The following is a 27,380-nucleotide window of genomic DNA, read 5'->3' on the forward strand; positions in this document are numbered from 1 at the left end:
GTGGTGTTGCTGTTAAAACACCATTAAAGTGGAAGTTACAGTGTTTTTTTATCCTTAGCAATGTTAATTTTGTGCACAAATTTCCTATAACATATGAATTTGTACTATTTGTAGCCTTTTCTTTACAAGGTGGATGTACATAAATATGTAAAATATCTATGTTGGCTGTTTTAACTCACTGCTGCTAGTTTGTCGAAGCGAGCAAAGAGTTCGTTGAGTAGTTTGACGAGTTCTTTTGGAGTCACGGCAGAAGACAGCTGTGTAAAACCTACAATGTCTGCGAAAAGGATACTGCGGAGAAAGTAGAGATGTGAGATCAATACTTCAGTGTGTTTGAAGAGTTTGAACAGCCCTGCTCAAAGTCAACATGAAATGAATGAATGAATCTGTAATGTGAAGTACTTGTGAATGAAACATGATATTCAGCAATAAAAAAAAAATGCTTAGGATTATTATAAGACACTCACTTTTTGCGATCTACTGGTGCAGTGATGTAAATACAGGAAGGTTACATTCAGAAAAATGTATTTATGTATTTGATTTGCATATAAAATTACCTAACCCTAATCCATTTGGATTATAAAATTTTAACACAAGCACACTAATAAACTTAATGTGGAGCATATTTGTCAATCATACATAAATTAAACAGGTAAGAAAAAGTTAAGATTTCTACACTCCAAAAAATCATGGCAGTTTATAACTTATTTATAAGTAACTTTGCATATATTTTATTACATTTAAATAATTTTATTTTCAAAATGCATTAACACAAATAGCTAAGAATCAGCATAAATCTTTTTATTGTGAAAACAATTGAATTTATTCAGTTAAAAATTATGGCTAGCTGTGGAACAATCAATATTCAATTAGTTAATTCAACTGATTAAAAAGAGAGTAAACCAAGCAATTTTTGTTACTTAAAAAAAATACATATATATATTTCAACTGGTTGCCAAATATGCAGATATATACTGAATGAGTCAATGAACAAATCTGAGTGATTCTTTTGGTGAACAGACTCAAAAGAATCACTGGGGAATCAAAATCAAGATGTGCTTAATAAATGAAGACAGGATAATAATTATGGAGTGATTGTGAGTGGAGGACAGTTAGATTGAGTGTTTTACCTGACGTTTTCGTGACGGTACATGTACATGGTGTTGAACTGCTGAGCATCTGATTTCTGATTGGCTCCTTTCTTCATGCCCTGAAGCATCTCATCTGCTATGTGCTTCGGCAAGATGGACAACAGCAATTCCTCCTATACATGCACAAAAAACATATATATCAAAATATGTATCTACAGTACATGGTTGTGATTATGCACTTTTATTATCAATAATATAACAAATAAAGAATTGCAATGTCTTAGCTTATGAATATTCATCAGAGCTAGATATATTTCTAATTTAGTGGAGCTTCAACAGGTGTATATAAAGTCTGAAATATTGTCCTGGCTCTAGCTCACGAGCAGAAGAGCGATGTAGGATTTCAGGAGTTTGATCGCAGAGTGCATTTGTCTCTTGATGCCGTTGCCATAGTGAGTTAAACCTATCATCCATGCTCTGATTGGCTGGATGCACTCAACTCCCAGAAGCCCCCACTGCTGCTATGGCATTATGGGATTGACAGGGTCTCTGGAGACCATGTGACAACATGAGCAGGACAGACAGAAAGAAATGCTGACAGAAAACTAAAACCATAAAAAACCCTTACATAAAATAAAATTAACATTAATTCAAATAAAATATTAAAAAAATATTTTATTTCAGCTAGTTTTAAAAAGCATTATTACTCTTTTTTATTTTTTGTTTAATTTGTACTAAAATAATAAAACAACTAAAACTGAACTTAATATATAATTTTATATATGTATATATTTATGCATCTATTAAACAAACAATTAATAAATATATACATTGTTATGCCACTGTTAAAAAATAATTTAATATATAGTCTTTATGCAGCTCTTAAAATAATTAATACATATATCTTCATAGCTCTTAAATTAATTTATAATTTTTTTTTAAATTTTTAATAAAGTCTTAATGCATCTGTTAAATAATTAATTTAATAAATATAAGTCTTCATGCAGCTGTTAAATAATTTGATAAAAATAAGTATTTATGAAGCTATTAAAACTAATTGAATGAACATTCGTACAAAATAATATTAAATGACTTATTTAAGAGCTCTGTAAAGACTTACAGCTGCATGAAGACTTTTATATTATTTATTAAATGATTTATTTAATATCTGCATAAGGACTTCTATAATTATTGAATCAATAGTCTTCATGCTCTTAAATAAGTCAATAAGCCTTTGTGCATGATATAATATATTATATAAGCCTTTGTGCAGATCTCAAATGAATTGTTTAGTAAATATATCAGTCTTTATGCAGCTCTCAAATAGCAAATCATTGTTACTTTTTGGGGGAACTAATGTCTGTATTGCAATTTAGTGAGCTATTTTTTATATATAAAACAGATCATTAAACTAGGTTTAGTACGTACTGTGTGACCAACATAAAATAATGTGTGGTGGCAAATTTGGGCTCTTGGGTCTTTAGTGTTGCTGCTGTCACAATAACAGTAGTCTGGGGATTGACTTCATTACTGCAATAAGAGTGACAACAAAACACAACCTGCTCTGTGTGTGTGTGTGTGTGTGTGTGTGTACAGTGTGTCCTTGTCTCTAGTTCTGCTCAGATGTGCCAATAACAGGTAACAGGACACAAGGGCCCCAGAGCAGAGCTCCACCACTGAGCCCAATTAGAGCATCTCGGTGCGTTTATTACTCACACACTCAAACATGGCACAAAATCCCTACAAAAAGCATCCGGTGCACTTAAAAACCTTTTTCATTCAAAAGAAAATTTGTATTTGGGAATGCATTTGTGCATGTACCTGTTGTTGACTCTGTTCCTTCAGCGTAAGATTGACTTTCAGAGATTGCTTGGCCTCGAGGAATGCCGTGCGGTATATACGGTCGGCCATGAAATATGACATCACGCCCACCAACATGGCAGCAAAATACAGCATCAGATTCGCCACCAGCTATGGGAAACAACACACTCATGTCATGCTTGTTTGAATATACACACTCCAGCCACACAGAAAATGGTTTTATTTACATGGAAAATAGAGTGAGTGATGTTTTTGAGTTGTGGTTGAGTGTGACCCATGATGTCATTGTGAAATCATCATATCAGATCCTTCCATTAGCTCAATTTGCATGACAAGAAACAAGTTAGATGTTGCTCCCACAACTCTCTGCTGGCATGCATTACAGTTTTGGAGACTTTCCCACGGTACCACCACTGTACTGTTTGTAAAAGTTTAGTTAAATAAAAACACTTTATTTTTACTACTTCAGTTCAAAAGTTTGGGGGTTATTTTATGCTCACTGAGGCTGCATTTATTTGATAAAATAATACAATATAATAATGTGAAATATTATTACAATTAAAAATAACTGTTTTGTAATTTAATGTAATTTATTCCTGTGATCAAAGCTGAATTTTCAGCATCATTACTCCAGTCTTCAGTGTCCCATGATCCTTCAGAAATCATTCTAATATGCTGATTTGATGCTAAAGAAACATTTCTTATTATTATAAGTTTTAAAAACAGCTGCGCTGCTTTTTATTTTGTAATATATATATTACAAATGTCTATACTCTCATTTTTTATTACAGTGTGTTATTTTATATACTAACTGAATGCATTCTTGCTGAAAAAAAGTATTAATTTATTTAAAAACAAAAAATACCTGACCAGTAGAGCATACGTAAATAAGAAAGATATCTACAATTTTTTACTATAAAACTGAAGCAAAAATTATATAAAAAATAATGCAAAATAAAACACATCAATAAAATATTATATAAAATAAAATACTATTATAGATATTATAATTTAATTCAATTATTTAAAGTAAATTATTTGTTACCACATGAAGTAGCCTACTATTTTAATGGTTAGGCATATATTAACATATTAATTATATTATTTAAATATATAAAATAAAAATACTATTTTAGATATTATAATATGATACAATTAGCCTACTCAGTGTATTTTATTTGTTACCACATATAAGATGACATTTGGTCCCCACAAGGATAGTAAAACCTGCAAGTTTTTACATTACGAGGGAAACTGAGCGCCCAAACTGTATAACCTGCAAACTGATGAAAACGTAATGCAATTATTAACTGCCTCAGATGTGGGCATTCTAATGATGGACAAAACATAGATCTGTCATTCAGTCTTCAAAAACCTTGTTAACTCCATTTGAGTATGATTTTGAGAAATTGAGAAGTGTGTGATCATATTTAAAGCAAAAATACCAACTATGATGACCAGAGGCGTCATGCCCATTCAAACCGATTTTCAAGCCAAGTAGATTTGGAATGCAGCTTCCAAAAGACAAAAATAGCCAAATAATATTTTTTATAATTGATACAATCACACTGGTGTGATGTGAAGCACATCACTAGCTGCTGTTACAGCGCTGCGCATTATAACGAATCACACATGATTCTGTTGAGCTTATGAATTCAATGGCCAATCAGAGGCGTTCAGATGAGTCATCGCTCATCTGCTCTCTGGTGCATTAATTCTCTCATCAGAGACATCAAAGTGCGTACGATGTAAGATACAGTGTAAACAGCTTCAGTGATTATAATGCGAGTTTTTGAGAGTGTTTGAACTCTGGATTGAAGTCAATTATAATGTTCTTTGATAATGTAAATGTTCTTTGCTGTCTTTCTGTACAATGAAAGTGTTATAATTAGCAACCTACAGTGTTTTTATTAAATTTTACGTTAAATACAAAGTCAATCGTTTAAAAGTATTTTATGGCGTGGCACCTGTAGTTAACAGATTACACTAAAATTAGGCTACTAAAAAAGGTTGGGAAACTACTGGGTTAGGGGATAAAAAATAGCGTTTGGTCAGTATAAAAGTAATGGAAGTCTATGGAATGTCCTCACAATTCACAAAAACAAACGTGTATATGTGTGTGTGTGTGTGTGTTACCTGTCTGATCAGGACTGTGAGCTGCAATTTGTCTTGGTGTCTCTGCGCTATGGTGAATCCCAGCAGCAGCGTGTGCGCGCAGCACGAGAGCGCGCTCAGGAGCGCGATGTGCGCGAGCGCCAGCGGGAGCGTGAGGAAGAAAGAGAAGAGGAAGAATGTCTGCCATCCGACAGTGTCACCGGCTGCGTAAAATCCCGCGAAGTTCAAACTGAAGTAACACAGCACGTGGACCGTGATGAGCAGCCAGAGCGCGTACGGCACGAGGCTCCGGGTCACGGACTCCGGCAGCAAACGGAACCGGCACAAAATATAGAGCAGAATATCCGACGCGAGCCCACCTGCCGCCACCGCGAGCGTCTTCAGTTTATCCTCAGAGTAAACCACCGCGCACATGATGACGACATAACCGTTAAATAGGGCCGCGAATACGATCAGCACCAGTAACGTCTCCTGGCGCTGCCGCAGAAAATACGTCTGATAAACTTTCTCCAGAGACTCCGGTGTGAACTTGAGACGCATGAAACGCGGCAGAGACAGCAAGCCGCCATGCGCCGCCGTTATCTCGCGCGCGCCACCGCCAGTGTGCGGCTCCGCCACGGTCACCGGACCGTCCTGAGTCCCGTTCACCGACATACTGAAGCTCTAGTAAAGCTGGACGTGTAATACTGCCGTCTGTAGGAGATCCGTCACGGTTGTCCGAGTTTATTCCGCTCGGGTTTGAGTAGAAACACCGGAGAGATTCAGTCTGTCATTCCTCCGTTTCCATGACGAACACATCTCGAACTGCTCTTCCACATCCTTAAAATCCAACAATAACAGAAAAGAAACTAATTTAAGCTCTAGTTTCCTTAATTATTTTATATTTTATTAAAATGGGAAGATATTACTTGTTTTGTCAAACGATTAATCGCGATTAATCGCATCCAATCGCCTATAATATGTATGTGTATACTAAATACACACACATACGGTGTATATTTTGAAAATATTTACATGTATTTACATGTATATATTTATATTCATATAATATATATTATATATAAATATATTTAATATATAAACAACATTTTTCTTATATATATATATATATATATATATATATATATATATATTAGTGCTGTCAAATGATTCATCAGGATCATATACTGTGATCGGCATTAATCACATCGAAAATAGTTTTTGTTTACATAATATATGTATGTGTACTTTGTATATTTATTATGTATATATAAATACAAACACATGCATGTATTTCAGAAAAACATGTTATTTTATATATATTAAATATATTTATAATATAAATTATATGAATATAAATATAGACATGTAAATGCATGTAAATATTTTCAAGAATATATATCGTCTGTGTGTGTATTTATATATACATAATAAATAAACACAAAACACACACATATGTGATTAATTGCAATTAATCGTTTGACATCGCTAATATATATATATATATATATATATATATATATATATATATATATATACATGTGTGTGTATTTATACATACATAACAAATATACACAGTACACACTCATATTATGTAAACAAAAACTTATTTTGGATGTGATTAATCGTGATTAATCTTTGACAGCACTAAACGTTATTCATACATTATATAATGCCTAATGTCAGCAGTCATCATGTGCTAGGCTACTATAGCTAACACTAAAAAATAATAATTTAAAAGTACACATAATCACGTAAATTTGATTTGATTACGTTTATTAATCAATGTGCGTATTTTCTAAAAGGATCGCCTTCAAAAAGTTCACAAAAAATGATGAATTTGTTTTATGACTGTATTGCCTGGTATACATTGACCAAATATATAAAGGCTAGTTTACTATATCTGTTTTGTTTTTGTTTTTTTAGCATTTTAAGTCATATTTGCATGTCACAAATAGCCTAATATTTTTAGTGATTGACTAACTTCACTAGCCTGGCTAATTGCACCTAAATAAATAAATAGGACTTTTATCAGATTAAGAAAAAAATTATAAATTAAACTGACAGTGTTTCACTACTAGACCAACAAAAATATGTTTGTATAAACTGAATTGGTTTGACTCATATGTTGTTTTTCTACTGAACACAAAAATAGTAATATATGAAGAACTGTTACACAGATTTAGCCATACAACAGTAACTACAGCTGTCAAGCTTAATAAATAAATATTAAAAACATAAAATATGACTATTTTTGTGTGATTATGACATTAATGATAAAACAGAGTAAATCTTTCAATGTTATAACATTTGACAAATAAAAAATGAATGAACAAATTTGTATCTTACCTGATTCAAGTGGAAACTTGATTTTTTAGGCTACCACTGTTATTGTAGCAAAATACAAACATTTCTTTACATTCTATAAAATTATAAAGGACTGAAATTAACTGAATATTAAGTGATATTTACAATTACTTCTTCCGTTAAAGGCAGATATTCCATTTTGCAGGTTTGGTAAACAATCCATATATCACTGAAGGCTTTCTAATAACCTTCATGTAAGACTGTCAGTATCCTCACTGAACCTCAGCTACAAACAATAACTCCAGCTTTCTCTCTCTCTCTCTCTCTCTCTCTCTCAGACAGTGTTGCTGTAACCAAACTCAACTCTTTCTAGGTTGCTACAGTGTGTTCTCTTGTGAGTATAAGTCTCATGCCTGAGGGAACTGCAGAAATGTGTTGTCGCACTAAGTTTTCCATTGTTGTAATGATCCACAAATTTAAGGCTACTGTTTATGTTCATGTAATAGTACTGTTCATTCCTGTTTACAGTGTTTTTACATAGAGTCATTATTCAAGAACATTCATCATCCAGAAGCAGCAGTAATATTACAAAGGTATTCCTCATTTCCATGCTGGTGGTTTTCTCCTACTTGTTGCCCTTTTATACTTCACAGGTATGTGTCAGCGACAGCAGGTATGTAAATAGTGCTGTTTTGTTTGCATGCAAACATTTAACCTTTATTCCCCAATTAAGACAGTTAATATCCTCTGCAGGGATGCTGGATGGAGTTGTTGTCTTCAAGCCCACTCATACACATGGGGGCAGCAAACTCTTATATTTGATTTGTTTGAACACAGCTTGTAAACAGAAGAATGTAACATAAGATAAATGAATGATGCATTTATATAGAGTTTTATTGTGTATTGTCGTACACCCAAACTGCTTTACAAGCGTGTGTGTGTGGGGGAGGGGGGGGGTCTCAAGATCAAGATAATTTATTTATCATTTATATAGCCAGGAGAATCCCACTGAGACATCATAATCTCTTCTTCCAGGGAGACCTGATCATGATTAAGGCATATATTGTTGTAGACTTATATTGTTTGATAAAACAAACATTTCTACAACAATCAATTACTATATGTGATTTAATTTAATATTTTCTTCCAGTGCCTTTGTATTCACTGTATGAGATTTTAGAAAAAATGGTGGGTCAGGATTTATTTTGAGTTTATGAATAAAATATGGAAAAGGGAATAGGAAGAGGACAAGAAAATGTAGGCTCAGTTTAATATAGATATTGCATAATAGCCTAATTTCTAAAAAGATGTATTTATTAGGATGACCAAACATACTTGTGCTTTCTGAAAATAAAATATCTCATGCATTATACTTAGGCTAGAACATAAAGCATTTACAACATTTGTTGATGATAAATGAAACAGAGATGAAGTTATGTTCAAATTCATTGAAAGTGTCTGTATATTTTACATGTTTTTATTTATTTTTTTTCCACAGGTGATCACAGAAGATCACAGATATAAATTTTCCTTCCTCCACATTTGAGATATAGCCTAGGCTAACGCAGTAGTTTGTACAACTTTAGAATATCCCAAAGGGTTTAGAATAAAAATACTCGCTAGAATTCTGTATAAAGTACATTCAGAATGTTTGACCAATTAAACATCTTAAATGAGTCATAATAGAAAAACATTCACACATAATATCTGTGAACAGGAAAAACAATCAACATCATTTTTCTTAGAATCCAGTCATCTTATAAACATTTCACAGAAATAGAATAAAATAAATGATCATATGAATCAGTAGAGCGGTTTCTAATAAAATCTAAATTAAAAAACATTCATTGTGTCATTGCCATGCACCTTTGTAAGTAGCCAGCGTTTAACACTACAGATGCTTGCATTTTACAGACATGAGTTTTCGTTCAAGGAGCTGGGATTATTTTACTTTAGACAAGAAAAAAACTAAAAATGATATTAAGATATCAGTGCCACAAAAATCGTTACATCTGGAGGCTTTTGTTTTATTTCTCTGATATACAGTAGATGATTGTAAGTTCACTTCAATGCCCTCTGATGTCTCTGTTACGTGGTTCATGACTCAAACCAAAGTTCACTGACTGTCGCCCACAGGCGATTCCGTGCGGAACTGCAGCGTCCTCTGCTGGTCAGAGCGGGTAGTGCGGCACGCTGATATGCTGGTGAAACGCGCCGTGGTGCGCGCCGTACAGAATCTCTGTGGACGCGCCGCTCAGGCCCGTGCAAAGCGGCTCATGGTTGCTCAGGACCGTGGACAGATATTTGGCCTCTTCTGTGAGTCTTTTCACCTCTTTCCTGAGTGCTGCGTTTTCCTTCTCCAAATTCTCACTCTCCTAGAGCACAAACAGAAAAGAAAATACATTTAATGAGCTCCAGAAGTCAGAAAGATTGAGATAATGCACATTTCCTGAAGAATATGTACACAGTAAAAAAAAAAAAAAATATGTAAAATTTACGGTAAAAAAAATTGGCAGCTGTGAAGTTGCCAGAATTTTACCGTATAAAAAACACGGTAGCAACATTTTAGGGTTTACAGATTTAACTAAAATTTACAATTAAAAAGAGTTATTCATTCACTGATATAATGTTAATATACCAATCTAGTACTGAAGTACTGAAATCTGTTTTGTACCTTTGTAATATTCACTGATAACCATCAAAATCAGGTGGTGATGAGAACCAATGCTCACCACAAGCAGCTTTTCCACAAGCTGAGAAGGCCAGTACTTTAATTAGTAGCTGAATATATATATATATATATATATATATATATATATATATATATATATATATATATATATATTTATAGATATGTCTGGTATGTTTGGTTTTTTTAGAGTGTGTGTTTTTTTTTTTGTATGTGTATTATGTATATTTGTTGTGGAAATATTTGGTATGTATTGTTATGTAAACGTTTATTTAACAACATAAGATGTAACATACAACCCTACTAAACATAACTGATAAGAAAAAACTAAGAAGAAACATATTATTTAAAAGAAAAAAACATCAAATTTGAATGCAACGCAGGGAATTTTGGGAATGTCAATTTACCAGTTTTTACTGTAAATTATACATTATTTTTCCACTTCAAAAAAATGGTATTTTACCGTAAAAATACATGAAATGTCTATTACAGTTTTTTACCATATATAGTAGGGGAACTTACTGTTAATCATTTAACAGGTTTTTACTGTAGCATTGTCACAGTTATTTACCGTTAAAATCACAATAATTTTTTACGTTATACATTCTGCAGGACATGAATTTCAAGTTTCGTCCTCTAGAGGTCCTTACAGTTATAAACTCCACAAAAAAGTAGCCTACAATAATCATGGATTACATTAATTTTTACCTTGCTTGTGGGCTTTTTATAATCCTCAGTAATCTTGGTTATGGAGTATTCAAGATTTCACGCTGTACGTTTGTTAACCGTTAATGTTCCTATTTACATATTTATAAAGTCAATAAAATTGATTGGTCAAATAGGCAAGTAGCCTAGTTTAATTATTCATGTGCTCTGTATAGTCACAGAATGTTTCACAAACGTTTCACACACCTTTATCTTTCAGAGACTAAAATACGTTCTTCTTTACCTATTTATGAGGTCATTAAAACTGAATGGCCAAACAGGCACACAACCTATTTTAACAACTGCATAATAATCCAATTGTGAAAATGTTTACCTTAGCATTTTATTTTTTCATTCGGAGAAAGGCTGGTAAAAAAAAACAAAGCTTTTGAATCTTTCTGTGAGTCTATGAATAATTTATGAGATAACCACTGTTTGGTTTACAATTAGTTGTCTGTTGCCTATACATTTGTAAATATGTAATAACCGTTCTTATTTACAGATTTATTAGTTCAATAATGTTTGATTGTTTTTTTGTTTGTTTTTTCGGACGCTGAAACAAGGCGTGCAAAATATTCGGTTTACTGTCAAAGCTTAATAATAATTAATGAAGTTGGTACTAATTGGTTGTCTGTTGCTAAACATCTCAACTGTTAACCTAAGGTTTGTCATAGTATGTAAGATATTTATAAAATGCTCAAAAAGTTAAGTCATTTTTATTTGTATTGCACTTTTCACAATGCATACTGTTTCAAAACAACTTAACAGAAAAGAAAACATCACAAACCCAAAAGAACCCCCCCCAAAGATGTTAAACAAATGAGGAAGAATCCATGACTCATCTGCACTGACCGCCGACATATATCTGCATAAATGTCCACAGGTAAAATTTTAACTGGCCATATGTCTAATAATAAAAGTCTTGAAATAGATGAGAGCATACATATGTTTATTGGGCATTATGTTTAGGTACTCTTGGTGGTCATGATGGTTCCCGCTCAGCGACGTCACCGGCCTGTGTTCTACAGCTCGACTATCCGCTCCGCTGCCTTCCAGTCACTCTAGGGTAAAACCCCTCTGACAAGCGTCATTCAACTTTATCTGCCCACGGCCCATAGCGACACCTTACCAGAAATGACAGCTGAACACTCCCCCTGACAGCCCACGTTTCTCAGGCAGGCCTCAACTAAAAAACACAGCACGAGAACACACTACAGGAAACGTGTCATACGGAGGGAAATTTCAGTTTCCTGTTTATCAAGCATAGCCGTGAAGAGCGAAACCACATACTACACTGAACACAGAACAGTGAGTCTTCCTTAAACAGAATGGGTACATGAGTTTCCTCTATAGCATATTCAACTTTGAACTTGTGTTTTTGTTTGTCAGGAGTAGATTATGAATTTATTATTATTTTATATCTTTAGATTAGAATAATCTTAAATTAGATTCAAATAATATGTAATGCGGATGTGCATTTATACGAACACTGAAAAAAATTGTTGTAGAAACAATTTTCACTCAGAAATTGTTAGTAAATTTCACAATTAATCATAAAGAGATTGCAAGTAACACATTGAATTAAATGTGAAACTTTGAAGTAGACAGACTGAAATAATATTTCTTGTTAAACATACTCCAATAATATTTATTTAACTTCTTTATAATTTATTTATTACAAAAAGTATTTTTTAATAATGCAGCTCATTTAAAAAACCTGAAAGTGCAAGAAAACCATATTTACTGACATTTTAAACTACTGGGGTTTTCCTTCACTTTTTCACTTCACAAGCTGAACTAAAATAAAATATAAATATTAGATAAATAAAGGCTAATATTGAATGTTGTCTTGGCATTCAAACAAACAAACATAAATAAATCTACTCTAATCTAATAGAAATATAATAAAATACAAATGACAAAACAACTAAACTAAATTACTAAAACTAAGAGTATAAAAATAAAAGGCAATTCAAAATATTAATAAATACTATAATAATATCGGATACACCGGATACACACATGCTTCAGTCATGACCTTTACTTGATAAAATTTCAAGGTGTTTAATTAAGCATTATCAGTGTAAACACTCTCAATATTTATATCTGCTGATGTGTGACCTATATGTGCATTTCTCAATAATTGTGCAACCTCAAAATTGAAATGATATATGGTTCCTGGTAAGTGGTACGTGCCTGTTGGGACAGCATCTCCCACTTTGCGTTTAACCAGTTGAGTTCAATGGAACTCGCATGAGGTCAGTGTGTGTGTGTGTGTGTGTTATCAGATCACTGATGCTGAGAACTGCAACGGGGGCTGTCAGGACTGAGTCTGACAGCAGGTCAGCTAGCTAATCAAACATCTTTCTTCCTGAGAGAAAACTGCTTCAGTTTCCTTTGACATCTGTGCGTTTTCTGTAAATCAGACCCAATCGCATTCTCAAGCTGAATCCACTCCAATGACTAGTACACACTCTCAAAAAAAGGCAGACTACAAAGCTGTCAGAGGGGCAATACACTTACAAAAGCTAAAAAGCAGTTTATTTACCTCTAAATGGTACATATTTACCTTAAAGTATAATTTGATTTTTAGCGTATGTGCACAGTCAAATGCAAAGCCTTTCAAAATTTACTCCATTTCATATCTTGCACGAAAGGAGGGCTCAACACATGTGCAATGCAAAGATTCATCTTTTTTCAGTGTCTGCGCTTTTTCTCTCCATGGGTTATGAGTGATAAAAATGTCTTTGTACTCGAGCTGAGTGTATATCAGAAAAAAATCTAACTATATGGAAGACCAAAGGGGCTAAAAGTCTTTAAACGGAACGTGTGAAATTTGACCTTGTCAGTACACACTGTTCGTTCGCGTTAACATGCCAATTTGAACGTGTTTCTTTTGTAAGTGTAGACACGCACATTGTGATTGTGTTATTACAATGCACAGTTTTACCAAAACTGTTTCCCCAAAGTATACATAGTTACATATTAGTATCTAAAGCAGGGCTCAGCAACTTTGGTCCTGCAGAGTTTAGCTCCAACCCTAATCAAACACACCAGCCTGAAGCTTTCTAGTGATCTTGAAGACACTGATTAACTTGTTCAGTTTTGTTTGATTAAGGTTAGAGCTAAACTCTGCAGGACAGTGGCCCTCCAGTTGCCCAGCCCTGACCTAAAGGGGCTGTTTACACCTGGTCACTTCATGCGTTTTGTCTGATTGGATAGCTATACGATCGCTCAAACCACTTTAGGAGGAGGTCTGGGCCGCATTCTAGATGAAACTGGACATCTGGTTGTTGAAACCACATATGTAAATTATACTCCTCCTAAAATGTTAAAATAATAAACGTGTGAGAGCGTGTTATAGGCTATATGACATTAGTCAGTCTGCGCTAATGGAACATACATCGCTGCGGATGAGCAGCTGAGCGTCTCTTCAGCAAGCTAATGTGCATACTACCACGAATGAAACTGAAAGTAAGAAGCAGATGGTCACACACGATCATCTTCATTATAAATAGTAAGACAAACGTATCTTTCCAATGCTGATGCCGCACGCTCTCCTATTGCAGACTTTTATTTTGAAATGAGCTGATAATTAATAAAATGCAGTGCTTATCTTTTGATTTCGTTGACGTGAACTCCGTTAAATTTAAATGTAACGCGAGAATTGAAGATCGGATTTATATCTGTTTTGCGACAACACATTTATGTGGCCAAGTGTAAATGGAAACGTTGTAACAAATCAGATGGATATCCGATCAGCGAAAAACTCATGAAATGACCAGGTGTAAACAGGCCGGAAAAAATTTACATATTAGTACCTTTTGAAAGGGTACTGCCTCAGTTTTGTACTTTTTTTGGAGTGTAGAAACCTGTTGTATTTAAAGGTGTAGTTCACTCCAAACTTAAAATTCATCCCCATGTTGTTTCAAATCTATTCGATTTTTCAGTGCAACACAAAAGGAGAAATTGTGAAGAATCACATGCAACGGCCGTAGCTGACTCCAAAAACGACAAAAAAATAAATAAATTTTGCATCATGTTTGAAACCTATAGACCTTGGTTTTTGATAGGAATAAAACAGGGCTGTGAAGGATAGGAGTACAGTGCGATTAACGAACTGTACTGTTGTTAAATGACATACCGATAGTTCAACTGATGAAATGTCTTTAAAATAACTTTTAGTAGACAAAAACTCTATAAAACAGTTTTGAAAGTTGTGAATTACGAAGATAACATGATCTTAAATCTTAATCTTGTAAAGTCTAAGACTATCCTTCAAAGCCACATTTTCATCCGTGTTAAATTCAATATGGTGTTCAATAAAGTCTTCTGAGGCTGACAACTGAAGTCTAAATTCAATGATTATCTCCTCTCAGCCGCAACTTTCAAATCTCATATTTTCATATACTCATTTTCAAACCGTGTTTGATGTCTTACAGGTCTCATAACGGAACGTGACATGCAAAATTGTAATTTGCAGAAACATGAATGAAAATATCTTGTTTTGTGTTCCAGACAGTCACGCAGGTTTGAAACGACATGAAAGTGAGCAAAGAACTTTAATTGTTGGTTGAACTATCCATTTAATTCAACCGAAAATAAAGGTTCTTTCTTGCCATTGCTGGTTCCATGAAGAACCTTTAACATCCTTGGAACCTTTCAAATGCACAAAAGGTTCTATAAAGTCAAAAAAAGTTCTTCAGATGATTAAAATGTTCTTCACACTGAGAAACAAATGTTTCTTTTAAGATCTGTTCACAATAAGGGTAATCAAAAACGCGTCTTCTATGGCATGGCTGTGAAAACCCCCTTTGTGAACCTTTTTTTAGAAGTATAGGACCTATTCTTGTAGCTGATGTAAAGATGAGCATAACTGCAGTGGGTCTGTTCTGTTGAGTTCCTGGAACAGCATGTGCAGCGATCAGAGGAGTGAAAGGACATGAGTAATACCAGAGGGAAACACCCATATAACACAGATGCTGAATGAAAGTGATAAAGGGTTTTGGCTTTGACTAAAAGCCAAATGCGATCCAAACGGTTTGACGACTGTTAGACAGGCGTGTGCTTAAATGTACAGAATGCAGGATTTGAATGCACAAATGCAAAGCATCGCATTTTTTGTAAGAATCTATCATGCAGATTTGAGGACCGTTGTTGTTGTTTTCTTGATAAATTACAGAGAATTTACGAGGTGCATGGCTGCTTGATTCCGCTGAGCGTTTCACCCACGCAATGTAATTAATGCCAGAATCTGAAGCAAACAAGAGCAGAGCCACAACAAGTGTGAAGCACGACAGAAGCCGTGACGCATCACCACATGGTCAGTAAAGCTTCATGTAAATACAGTCAGAGTCAATCAGCCTCACACCTGTAACACAGCTGGACGCAGTGATGCTGGACCCTCTTCTCTTCTTGGATTTAGCTTCATTTTATTCTCATGTTTCTTAAAATGCTCGTTTGGTAAAAACTGATTATTTTGTCTTGCTAAACCATCGTAGGGTCTGTCTGCACCTTCTGATAGTTCCGAAGTCACAGTTTGCACCACTAAACTATGCAAGTTCATGGTTTATGAGAACGTGATTGTGTATCAGGTGTGTTATGGATGATGTTTGTGAATGAAGTTCTCACCAGGTGCAGATTGTCGGCTTTCTGCGTTTGTCTCATTCGGCTCTTCTGCGCCGCGATACGGTTCTTCTCTCTCCTCATCACCTTCCTTACGTCATCCGTTGAACCCTGAAAACCAGCAAACATGTGTGAGGCAGCACAAAACTTTCACGACAACAAGAATGACATTTGCAATCCTTTTTATTAGACATAAATTCTCAGATCAAGTCTTTTTGTCATTGCAGAACACTTTTCAGGAGGGTTTCTGACCAGGATGTTGAGGCTGAAGGTCAAGTTCATCCTCCAGAGCATCCCAAGGTTAATGAATCATACACAACCAAGAGCATGTACATGTTTCTCAGTTAGTTTTATTATTTTATATACTATTAATTAACATCTTTAATTAGCATCTAATTTTTATATTTTCAGGTCATTTAAATTTTAGTTTAAGTAGTTTTGTTGTGATTTTACTGCAGTTTTTTTTTTGGATTTGATTTAACTACTAAAATAAACTACAACCCCCAACCCCCACCCCACCAAAAAAACTACAATATTTTTTTTTTCTGTATTAATTATTTTTTTTTTCTGTGTTTTAGTAATTTTAGTTTAAATATATTTATCTATGTATTTTATGTTTTTTATTAAGTTTTTTATGTTTATCTAATTTTTATATTTTATTTTATTTCAATTACCGAACACGATTTTAAATGAACGTTAGTTTTAGTCAACGATAACAAGACTGTTCTCCATTAAACGATTCTGGAGAAGAGATGTTTTTTTGTTATTCTAGTAGTTTAAAGAGCAATATTTTGGTTGAAAGCCATACCTGCATGTTTTTCACATGTTGTGGCAGACAGGTGTGACATTTTCAAAGACAGAGGGCAATCTTTCCCCACAACCCCAGCAGCCCCTGAGCTCTGACGTCCTTTACTGAACCCACAAGAATCAGAGTCAGAGCAACTTTTTCCACATGACAAATTCCCCACATTAAGAGACCCTCCAGAGGTGTGTGAATATCTATGACTAGCTCTGTTTCAGGTCAATTCAGGGAAACTTCTGCTGTCAGACCCAGAAGTTCACAGCTGATCTACTTTAGGATAGATTCATTTATGAAGCATTTAGCATAAGTTTACAGATATTATGCACTTCTCTAGTATTTGCAATGAATCAACTGGTATTTTGGTTATTTTCAGTAGATGTATGAAGTCAGTTCTCCTGAACTTCACACATGTGCTATGAACATCACAGAAACAACGTGTCACAAAACTTCATTTTGAACCTATATATATATATATATATATATATATATATGTGTGTGTGTGTGTGTGTGTGTGTGTGTGTGTGTGTGTGTGTGACCCTGGACCACAAAACTAGTGTGTGCGTGTGTGTGTGTGTATGTGTGACCCTGGAAAAAAAAAATTGTATTTTTCATTAGTATTTATTTTTCTTTTTTGATAAAAATGGTTTGGATTTTTAGTAAAGATCGTGTTCCATGAAGATATTTTGTAAATTTCCTACCATTAATATATCAAAATCTAATTTTTGATTAGTAATATGCATTGCTAAGAACTTCATTTGGACAAATTTAAAGGGGATTGCTTGAAAAGTGCCTTTCTTCGAAATAAATGGTACTTGTTTTGATATTTTGCTAATGCATTGACATTCATGTGTGGCTTAAGTGTCCAAACAGTCTTTGTGGCCACTGCTTGTAGATGCATGATGCATGTAAAGAAACTGAAGGAGTACTTGCACAGTTGCTATGTCTGAATCATGCTCTCTCAGTGATAAACATCTCTCGTACGGTGAGGTTGGAGAGGATGTAGTGGCCGTTGAAGTCAGATCACCTTCAGCTCGTATAGCCTCGTGCCATCTTAACGGTAGTTTCACAATCACTAACGTTTGTCAGACTCTCTCACAGCATGATGCTGTGTGCAGCTCTATAGTTAGAGTCAGTTACTCAATGCTAAAGCTGATTACCTTCATAAATATTGAAATAGCATGTGAACGGTTCAGTCTAGAGGTTAAAATCACCGTCAGCCTCATGACTTCCTCTCAGCAGAATCATAATCGTTCATACGCACGTGCACATCTATATAGTGTCATTCACACATCGCTCACCAACAGTACTGGAAATGCAGTTGAAATCTACAAGAAAATTAACTGGATTTAAGTGTTTAGATGTCATTCATATTTAACTTATTGTTAATTTTGTATGTAATATTTCATCTGGTTAGATGCATGTTGCATCATGTGTTTTAACATCGATTACTTAAATTAAATTCAATTTAATACAAATAAAAAACATAAAAAATACATAAAAAGGAGCATGCATGAAGAATATATATATATATATATATATATGCATACAAACATACATACATATATATAATTTCATTCATTAATTGAATATAAAATCTAAAAATAATACAAATAAATACAACTGTATTTTATGTGTTTCTTATATGTGGTTATATATATAATATGTGTAAATAACACAATTAAAATATTTACAATTTGTTAACGTTTAATTTTTTAAATTTTGTATATATAAATGTTTATATTTTATACATTTTATATATATTTTACATTATATATATATTAAAAAATTATATGCATTTCGTATCTCTTTAATTGTATTTTAAATTAATTTATTAAATTTGAAACAAATTTATTTATATTATTTGTCATTATAATAATTTAAATGAAGTAATGTTTTAAATGCATTTGCAGGAGGTTGGTGAAGTGTGTGTGTGTTTGCATGGTGCTGGTTAAGTCTCTCTTACCTGTTTATTGCCCGGTGAGGGGGATTTGGTGTAGCTGGTGTCGTTATTGTCAGAGCCCTGAGCCATGCCACTTCAGTCCCTGTGAAACCTTTGACCTCCTTCAGCGTCTGTCTTCTGTCGGTGTCTTTCTCTCAGCCTGTTTAACTATCTATCTGTCTGTCTCAGTCTATGTGAGACTGCATGTGTTCAGAAGAGAGACGTGAACTGATCGCGGTCCACTGAAGAATGAGTAGAGACTGCAGCAACACTCGTATTTTTTTTTTGTTGTGCTTCACTCCCTCTCTCTCTCTCTTCACCCTACCTAATTAGCGATGTGTGATGTGGTAGTTAGAAAACCTCTACTGCACTAGACTGGAAGTCACATGCTTCCTGGAAACTTTGCATAAATCTTCTTATCCGCAACAGAGCTAATGAACCTTCACAAACAGCACAGACAGACGGATGGAGTATCACATAGTCTCCACATGCACTGTGCACCAAAATGTGTTTATAAACTTAAGCAACACTCAAAAATATATGCATGCCATTGTATTATATTAGAAAATAGGAAATAAAGTTCCAATAACTTTAAACAAAGCATACTTTTCAAGCAAAAACTGTTCATGAAAAGAAATTGGTTGGGTTATAAATGATAATAATACAATAGATATACAGCTGAAAATGAAGATAAAACATATTGTGTGACTTTGTGTTTGTGAAACATTATTGGAACTGGAGAGAAGTAACTTTTAATACATCCACTAAAAATCACCAAAACATGAACTGATTAAAAGTCATTCAGCTACATATAATTATATAATAATTTATGTAATTAGATATATAATTTTTATAATAATAAGCTGTAAGTTTAATTATAAATAATATTTATGTAATATAATTTATACATTTACATTTAATCATTGAGCAGATGCTTTTATCCGAAGCGAATTAAGTCCCTTTCACACCAAGCTCGAGAACTATAAAGATAACGATAAAGATATAGTTCTAAAAATCATTCCCAATATTAAAGTTATAAAATACTTAAAATTAAATTAATTAAATTAAAATATTAAAATACTCTCAATATCTCTTCCATCTTTATTTGACCCTCTAACTTTAGCACTCACTATTCTAATTCTATTCTTTAAAAAAATAATCTAACTAGCTTTCTAATCTTTTTGTATTCTATCTGTTTTCTTTTCATTTATTATACAATTAACAAAAGCAAAAAAAAAGAACTCTAACACTAGCTTGCTCTATTATTTTTCTATTCTATCTGTTTTCTTTTTATTATATTATTTAAAAGCCCTTGCTACTTGTACTGCGTTAAGCTAAGTGAGACTTGTTATAGCACTTATATATCATTGCTCTTTTGTTGATTTTGATTGCTTCCTTTGTCCTCATTTGTAAGTCGCATTGGATAAAAGTGTCTGCTAAATGACTAAATGTAAAGAATAGCAGAGTGCACACCACAGCTATAACAATAAAGGCACAGAGAAACGATATCGCTGGAATCACTTTCAGAACAATTTTTTTTCCAGCTGATTAATGACAAAAACATCAACAGCCAATCAGAATCAATCCTGCTATAACGAGTTCGAGAATCTAAAGCGGCAGACGAGCATGCATAGAATAAACAGACGATATCATTCGCTGGTATGGATGCTAATATCTTTATCTTTACAGTTATTATTCTTGGTGTGAACGGGGCTTTACAAATGAGGAGAACAATAGAAGCAATCAGACCAATGAGACAGCAACAGTATACAAGTGCTGTGACAAGTCTCAGTTAGTCTAGCACAGTACACATAGCTTGGTTTTTTACATGTTGAATAGAATAGAATAGAAGTAAATGCTAGTATTAATTGGTCATCTGCTGGTGAAAAAGATGTGTCTTTAGACGTTTTTTGAAGATGGCTAAAGACTCAGCTGCTCAAATTGAGATAGGCAGGTTATTCCACCAGCTGGGAACAGTCCAGGAAAAGGTCCATGAGAGTGATTTTGTACCACAAGGCTTCGTTCAGTAGCAGAATGCAAGCTTCTGAAGGGTGCTTAAGTTTGAACTAGCGAGTTTAGGTATATTGGTGCCGTGCCAGTTTTTGTCTTTTAGGCAAACATCAGTAGCTTGAATTTAATGCGAACGGCTATTGGCAGCCAGTATAAACTAATGAAGAGAGGTGTAATGTGAGCTTTTTTCAGCTTGTTAAAGACCACTCTCGCTGCTTAAAACATGTAGCAAGGCCCGCCAAGAGAGCATTACAATAGTCCAGTTTAGAGAGAACAAGAGCTTGGACAAAGAGTTGTGCGGCCTGCTCTGATAGGAAGGGTCTAATCTTTCTAATGTTGTATAAGGCAAATCTGCAGGACCTGGCTGTTGTAGCAATATGGTCTGTGAATCTCAACTGCTCATCAATCACAACTCCAAGATTCCTGGCTGTCCTGGAAGGAGTAATGGTTGATGAACCCAGCTGTACAGAGAAGTTCTGATAAAGTGCTGGGTTTGCTGAGACAACGAGCAGTTCTGTCTAAAGCTGGCCACACACTAGAGGATTTTAAGGCCGATTTTAAGCCTGATTTGCACCACCGAATGATCGGGAGGTGTGGCCCAATTTGCGGCTTGTCCCAAATAATGTTTGAAATTTGGGACTCTTGATCTTGCTGCCTCTGACTCGCGATAGCCAAAAAGAGTGAGCAAGCATCACTTACCGGATGTTGTGTGCTTCTATAGCTAAAACTTGGCAGCTACAAAAATGCCACAAAAGCAGAGTACTGAGAAAGATTATTACCCATACTCTTTTTTTATACTTTGTTTTTCACTGTACAACAGAACGTGTGCCGGGAGAGCCAGCTGACAATGTCGACTGTTCTCCATTTGTTTTTCTTCTCTAGTCACATTTGATCTCGCGAGTCTCCATGAGATCTCGTGTCACTCTAAAATCATTCCTACAATCGACAAGTGTGTGGTCTCTCGGTCTTGTCGAATTGTCTAGTGTGTGCGTTCAGAGGATAACAAGGCTAAAAATCATTTGAAACTGTCTTCATGTCTGTGGTCTTCCATGGTTTTAAAATCGATTAAGATTTAAAAATCATCTAGTGTGCGGCAAGCTTTAGCAAGGTTGAGTTTAAGGTGATGGTCCTTCATCCAGCTAGAAATGCCTGTCAGACAGGCTGCAATGTGAACAGCTACAGTCAGATCATCTGGTTGGAATGAGAAGTAGAGCTGAGTGTCATCAGCATAGCAGTAATAAGAAAAGCCATGCTTCTGAATGACAGATACTAGTGATGACATGTAGATGGAGAAGAGAAGTGGTCCAAGCACTGAGCCTTGAGGAACCCCTGTAGCAAGGAGTTGTGACTTAGAAACCTCACCCCTCCAAGACACCCTGAAGGACCTACCTGAGAGGTAAAACTGTATTTTTATGTGTCTTTATTTATATTTATATTTATTTTATTACTATAATTTTCATTAAAATATTTTTAATGAAGGATATATATTTAAAAAATTAATTAAAATACTAAAATATCTACAAATTAAGTAAAAAATAAATACAATATATATATATATATATATATATATATATATATATATATATATATATATATAATATATATATATATATATATATATATATATATATATATATATAATATAAATGAAGATAACTTTTTAATATATCCACTAAAAATCACCAGCTAATTACAAATCATTCAGCAAAAATTATATTTAGAGTCCAAATATTTTTACTGGTCCACTATAACATCTATTTAGCTCTTGGAGTTAAATTTAACTCTGTCTAATTTAACTCTATGTGAATTGAATTAACACTGCCAAGCTTGCTGTGTAGTAATCTTGGCAGACAGCATCCCGACCGCCTGTGTGTGTTTGTGTGTGACACTGAGATACAGAGAGAGACACTCATTAGTGCTGTTTACCGAGTGAAGTGTCAGTATTCCTATTGCTCATGATCTGAACAAACCCATAACAGAAGTGTTAAACTTCATTGTTACAGACATGAATGATTTCTCATAAACATACTGCTTGTTGACGTGGTGTCTTTTCAAAGCAACAACTCAGAACATCTTAGCAACATGCTAAAAACACTCTGAACATATTAGCATCTGCACAGCCATAGCATTGTGGAGGCGGGTTTTGATGGGGAAGCAATCCTCAAATTGTCTTTAGAAAATATATGAAAATATTTTATTTAAAATTATTTTATTTTATTTTTACAATTTTATTTTGTATTTATTTATTTAATAATACTTTCATAGTAATACTTCAGAAAACATAGCAACCACACAGCAACATTACATAACAAATAAATAAATAAATAAATGAATAAAATAAAATAAGAGTACTGTTCAAGCTTTCCTCTGAAAATATATGAAAATATATAATTGTTTAAATTATTATTTTTATTCATTTTTATTTTATTTCATTAAATGTATTTTTTTTTTATTTTGTTTGTTTAATAATATTAATCATGGTAATAGCTTTATATAACAACTACACAGCAACATTTAAAATAATAAATTAAATTAAATCAAGAGCCGTTTAAGAACATATATGATATAATTATATATAATATTAATTTGATTTTATTATTTTATTTATACGTTTAATTATCTGAAATGGAATGTATTGTTTGCCCATCGAAGAAAATAAAAAGAATGAATCATAGAAGATTTTTTATTTATTTTAATATTTTATTTTATTTTACTTATTTAATAATATTTTTAGAGTGATAACTCAACTGCATAGCAACATAAAATAAAAATAAAAATAAAATAAAACATTTGGTTTTCATTTCCTTTTCTTTTAATATTTTATTGTTTTACATTAATTTTTCATTCTACTTCTATAATATTTCTATTACTTCTGTTTGTTTAACAATACTTCACACTTTTTATAATTGCTTTCATTTCACTTATTTTGCAGTTATCTAATGTTTTGTTATGCCAGTAATAAATGGAAAGAAACTGAATTTGAAATTTAATTGATAGGCAGAGAGAGCAAGAGCGCGTGAGTGAGAAAGAGAGAGAGGGAGGGAGGGAGAGAGGTGCTTCCCCTTCTGCTGTGGACTATTTCAGCAGGTGCACTGATACACTCTATCACTTAAGCTCAAAAATTCCACATGACTTCACCCTCCACATTACCATAAGGTCAACAGCAGCAGATTTTTTTAAGCAGCAGATTTTCATAAATGTCGTTGATGACAGATCTCCCACCAGAAGTCCGCTGACAATCCAGTGGCGCCAAAAACAGCGCAGTTACTGTCAGTGATGCAAATGCCGCCCAGTGCCATGCAGTGAAAGCAGAGCTCCACACAAACACAGCCTTCCCCAAAATGACACAGAAATTTAAACAAAAGCGGCCTCAGGGTTTCTCGCTTTCCTCATCATGAGAAACTGCGTGAACTGCTGGGAATTCTGAGCTGGAGATTGCTTTAAATGCAGTGATGGAGGAGGAAATAGAAACTTATTAGCCTTGTTTGCTAAGGCAAGCGTAACATTAATATAACGCTCTTATAGAACAAACCGCTCGATCAGAAGTGGACATGCATTCTAGTACCTGTCTAAATATAACAGCCAGGAAACTCCCAAAACATATTATAAAAACTTACTACTAAGAGCAATTTAGCATTTGCTTCAATAGCACATTTGCATTTATATTTATTTATTTGACAGATGCTTAGAAATATATAGCGTACAGTTTCTATGTTTGTGAAATTAAGACTAAACCACAAAATATCTGCTAAATTTGATATACACTACCGTTCAAAAGTTTGGGCCAGTGTTATTTTACTATTATTTATAAACTTGTAGTTTTATTAATATTTTAATTAGCTTTTATTTATATTTGTAGTTTTTTGTAATAATTTTTATAATTTTTTAATATTTTGTTTTGCCCTTTTTTTTAGTTTTTGTTCTTTTTAAATAATACTATTTATATTTAATTTATATCTATTATTATTATTATCATCATTTATAAATAATTAAGCAAACAAATGTGATAAAATTACACAAATCATAAATATAAAATTATATAATTTATTTATATATTTTTCGCTTTTAGTAACATTTTGTGTAATTTTATCATATTTGTTTGCTTATTTCAGCATGTCAGTGTTTGAATATCTCACGTTTTCTCATTTTTCAGTGTTTTATTATTTATTTGATTTCAGTATGTCAGTGTTTGAATATTCCATGTTTTTCAGTTTACTAATATTAGTGTTTTTATTAATTATTTGTTATTAGATTAGAGTACGTCAGTGTTTGAATATGTCAAGTGAACTACGATATTTGATGACTTTTGCATCTTTTCTTCAGTTAAAAAGTTACCTCTTTATCATCATTGCATGGGAAAAGCAGTTTGTTCTTCTTAAATTTCTCCTGTTGTGTTTCATGAGTAAAATGAGGATGACTAAATGATAAACTGTCATGCCTGAGAAAAATATTTATTTAATTGCTGCCTTTAAGTTGAAAAACAAAATCAAAGGGATTTCAAGCTTGCAGTGAAAAAGAGCTGAAGGTTTTTTGTGCAGTAATGCACAGGGATCTGTGTGGGAAGGCCGCGTGCATCTTTACCGAACACATTTGTTTGTTCACCGTTTAACGCCTAATCTTCTGCAGTCATCGCGTATGCTGGGCAGCGTGTGTGAGTAAGATGAGAAAACACAGAGATGTGAATGGATAGTTTGCTATTGTGCTCTGCTTACTGGATACTCCACCTACACACACATACACACAAATCACGAATCAGTCAGAGCTTCTTCTCAAGGGCTTGCACTGAATTCTGAAAGATCACTAGACAGACAACATCCACAGATGCTCATCTGAGCGCTTGTTTCCTTCAGATCAGTTCCAGATGCATTCTGCAGCTCAGCATAGGAATGCAAACTAGCCTTCAAAAATGAGGGGTCAGTGAGACTTCCGCTTTGAAAGAAATTAATACTTTTGTTCAGCAAGGATGCATTCAATTGGTCAAAAAGGTTATTAGGTTAAGAACTGCTGCTGCTGCTGAACGTGACATGGATCTGCTGCTCATATGAAATTGCAATTGAAGAGCATGTGAAATGACACAGGCTACAGCTATGAAATGACACAGGCTTTTGTGTTTACTGACATATGGCCTAGTGCTGTCAAGATTAGCACGTAAAGACACACAAATATATATATAAATCGAAATAATATAGTTGGTATATTTAATGTTTTTTAATGTGAAACAACTGAAAGCGAGGCTGTGAGTGTGGGATGTTCAGTTTTTAGTAAGTTGCACTGAAGGTCATAGGTCAATTTTCTGGAGTTTTTTTTTTTTTTTTTTTTTTTTACTGGAATTTCAAAATTTTGTTAACTTAGCAATCAACATCATCCAGACAGACAACAACACAAATGACTGAACAGATGGTCTTCTGTTCCTCAGGCGGAGCAGCAAGAGTTTTGATTTGTTTGTAAAACTCATGCATGAGTAAACAGAAGTGTTCAGAAACCACCCTGAATCCAGCTGAGGAAGAAACACTTTAGAATATCAGAGCGAGCACTTACCCATGATTCCCAGTGCTTTTCCAGCTCGGAATATATATATATATATATATATATATATATATATATATATATATATATATATATATATATATAATATATATATATAAGAAATACAAAATATAAACTAAAAATATTAAATGTTAAATTACTGAGTGACAAAACTATAAATATACAAAAAAAAAACAGAAATACACAAAACAATAAAATGCAAAAGCAGAAATACTGAAACAATGACATGAAACAATCAGACAGACTGAAAAAGAAAAATTAAACAGCAATATTAAATAAAAATATATTAACATAATAGAATAGTGAATTAGGAAATAATGATAAATTTTAATTAAAAATTGAATTTTCAATTACTGACATGCCAAAATATAGTAATTAAATTAGACACTCAAATATGAAGGAAATATATATATATATATATATATATATATATATATATATATATATATAGATATATATATATATATATTCTATATATATATATATATATATTTCACACACACAGACATACCAATATATTACATAACTTACCGAAATAATTACAATTAAAATACAAATAATAATAATATTTAAACAGACTGAAATAAAATAAAAATAACAATTTTAAAAGAAAAAAGGAAGGAAGGAAGCACTGAAATATAGATAAATAAAAAAAACAATGCCATACAGATTAAATTAAGGACTGAATAACCTGATTAAAAAAAAAAAAAAAATGTAATTAGAAAATTTTAATAAAAAACTGAATAACCA

General features: G+C 33.3%; 2 protein-coding genes across 3 annotated transcripts in view; both read right to left on the reverse strand.

Annotated features, from left to right (window-relative positions):
* LOC109080930 (adenylate cyclase type 3-like) overlaps positions 1–5,842 on the reverse strand; it is a 16,903-nt gene extending 11,061 nt beyond the window's left edge. For both annotated transcript variants that reach the window (XM_042747102.1, XM_042747101.1), the window contains exons 1-5: positions 5,049–5,842; positions 2,913–3,062; positions 1,131–1,264; positions 180–291; positions 1–9 (exon numbers count right to left, since the gene is read on the reverse strand). The exon at positions 1–9 is cut by the window's left edge and continues 119 nt beyond it. In XM_042747102.1, the coding sequence (XP_042603036.1) occupies positions 1–9; positions 180–291; positions 1,131–1,264; positions 2,913–3,062; positions 5,049–5,681 (1,038 nt within the window). In that variant the 5' untranslated portion in view covers positions 5,682–5,842. The remainder of the gene's footprint in view (positions 10–179; positions 292–1,130; positions 1,265–2,912; positions 3,063–5,048) is intronic.
* Positions 5,843–8,609: 2,767 nt separating this feature from the next.
* LOC109080932 (basic leucine zipper transcription factor, ATF-like) lies at positions 8,610–19,354 on the reverse strand. The gene is made up of 3 exons (XM_019095943.2): positions 19,098–19,354; positions 16,339–16,443; positions 8,610–9,688 (listed from the first exon to the last, which is right to left on the reverse strand). The coding sequence occupies exons 1-3, from the start codon at positions 19,161–19,163 to the stop codon at positions 9,485–9,487; spliced, it is 375 nt and encodes a 124-aa protein (XP_018951488.1). The 5' UTR covers positions 19,164–19,354; the 3' UTR covers positions 8,610–9,484.
* Between the last annotated feature and the right edge of the window lie 8,026 nt (positions 19,355–27,380).

The sequence above is a fragment of the Cyprinus carpio genome, chromosome B20 (genome assembly GCF_018340385.1).
Source record: "Cyprinus carpio isolate SPL01 chromosome B20, ASM1834038v1, whole genome shotgun sequence".
Taxonomy (NCBI): domain Eukaryota; kingdom Metazoa; phylum Chordata; class Actinopteri; order Cypriniformes; family Cyprinidae; genus Cyprinus; species Cyprinus carpio.

Coding starts and splice junctions, on each gene's coding strand:
- LOC109080932 (XM_019095943.2), bottom strand. CDS start 19,163: ATGGCTCAGGGCTCTGACAATAACGACACCAGCTACACCAAATCCCCC. Junction 16,444..19,097: donor CCTCACCGGGCAATAAACAG/GTAAGAGAGACT, acceptor GCTGGTTTTCAG/GGTTCAACGGATGACGTAAG. Junction 9,689..16,338: donor AAGCCGACAATCTGCACCTG/GTGAGAACTTCA, acceptor TTTGTGCTCTAG/GAGAGTGAGAATTTGGAGAA.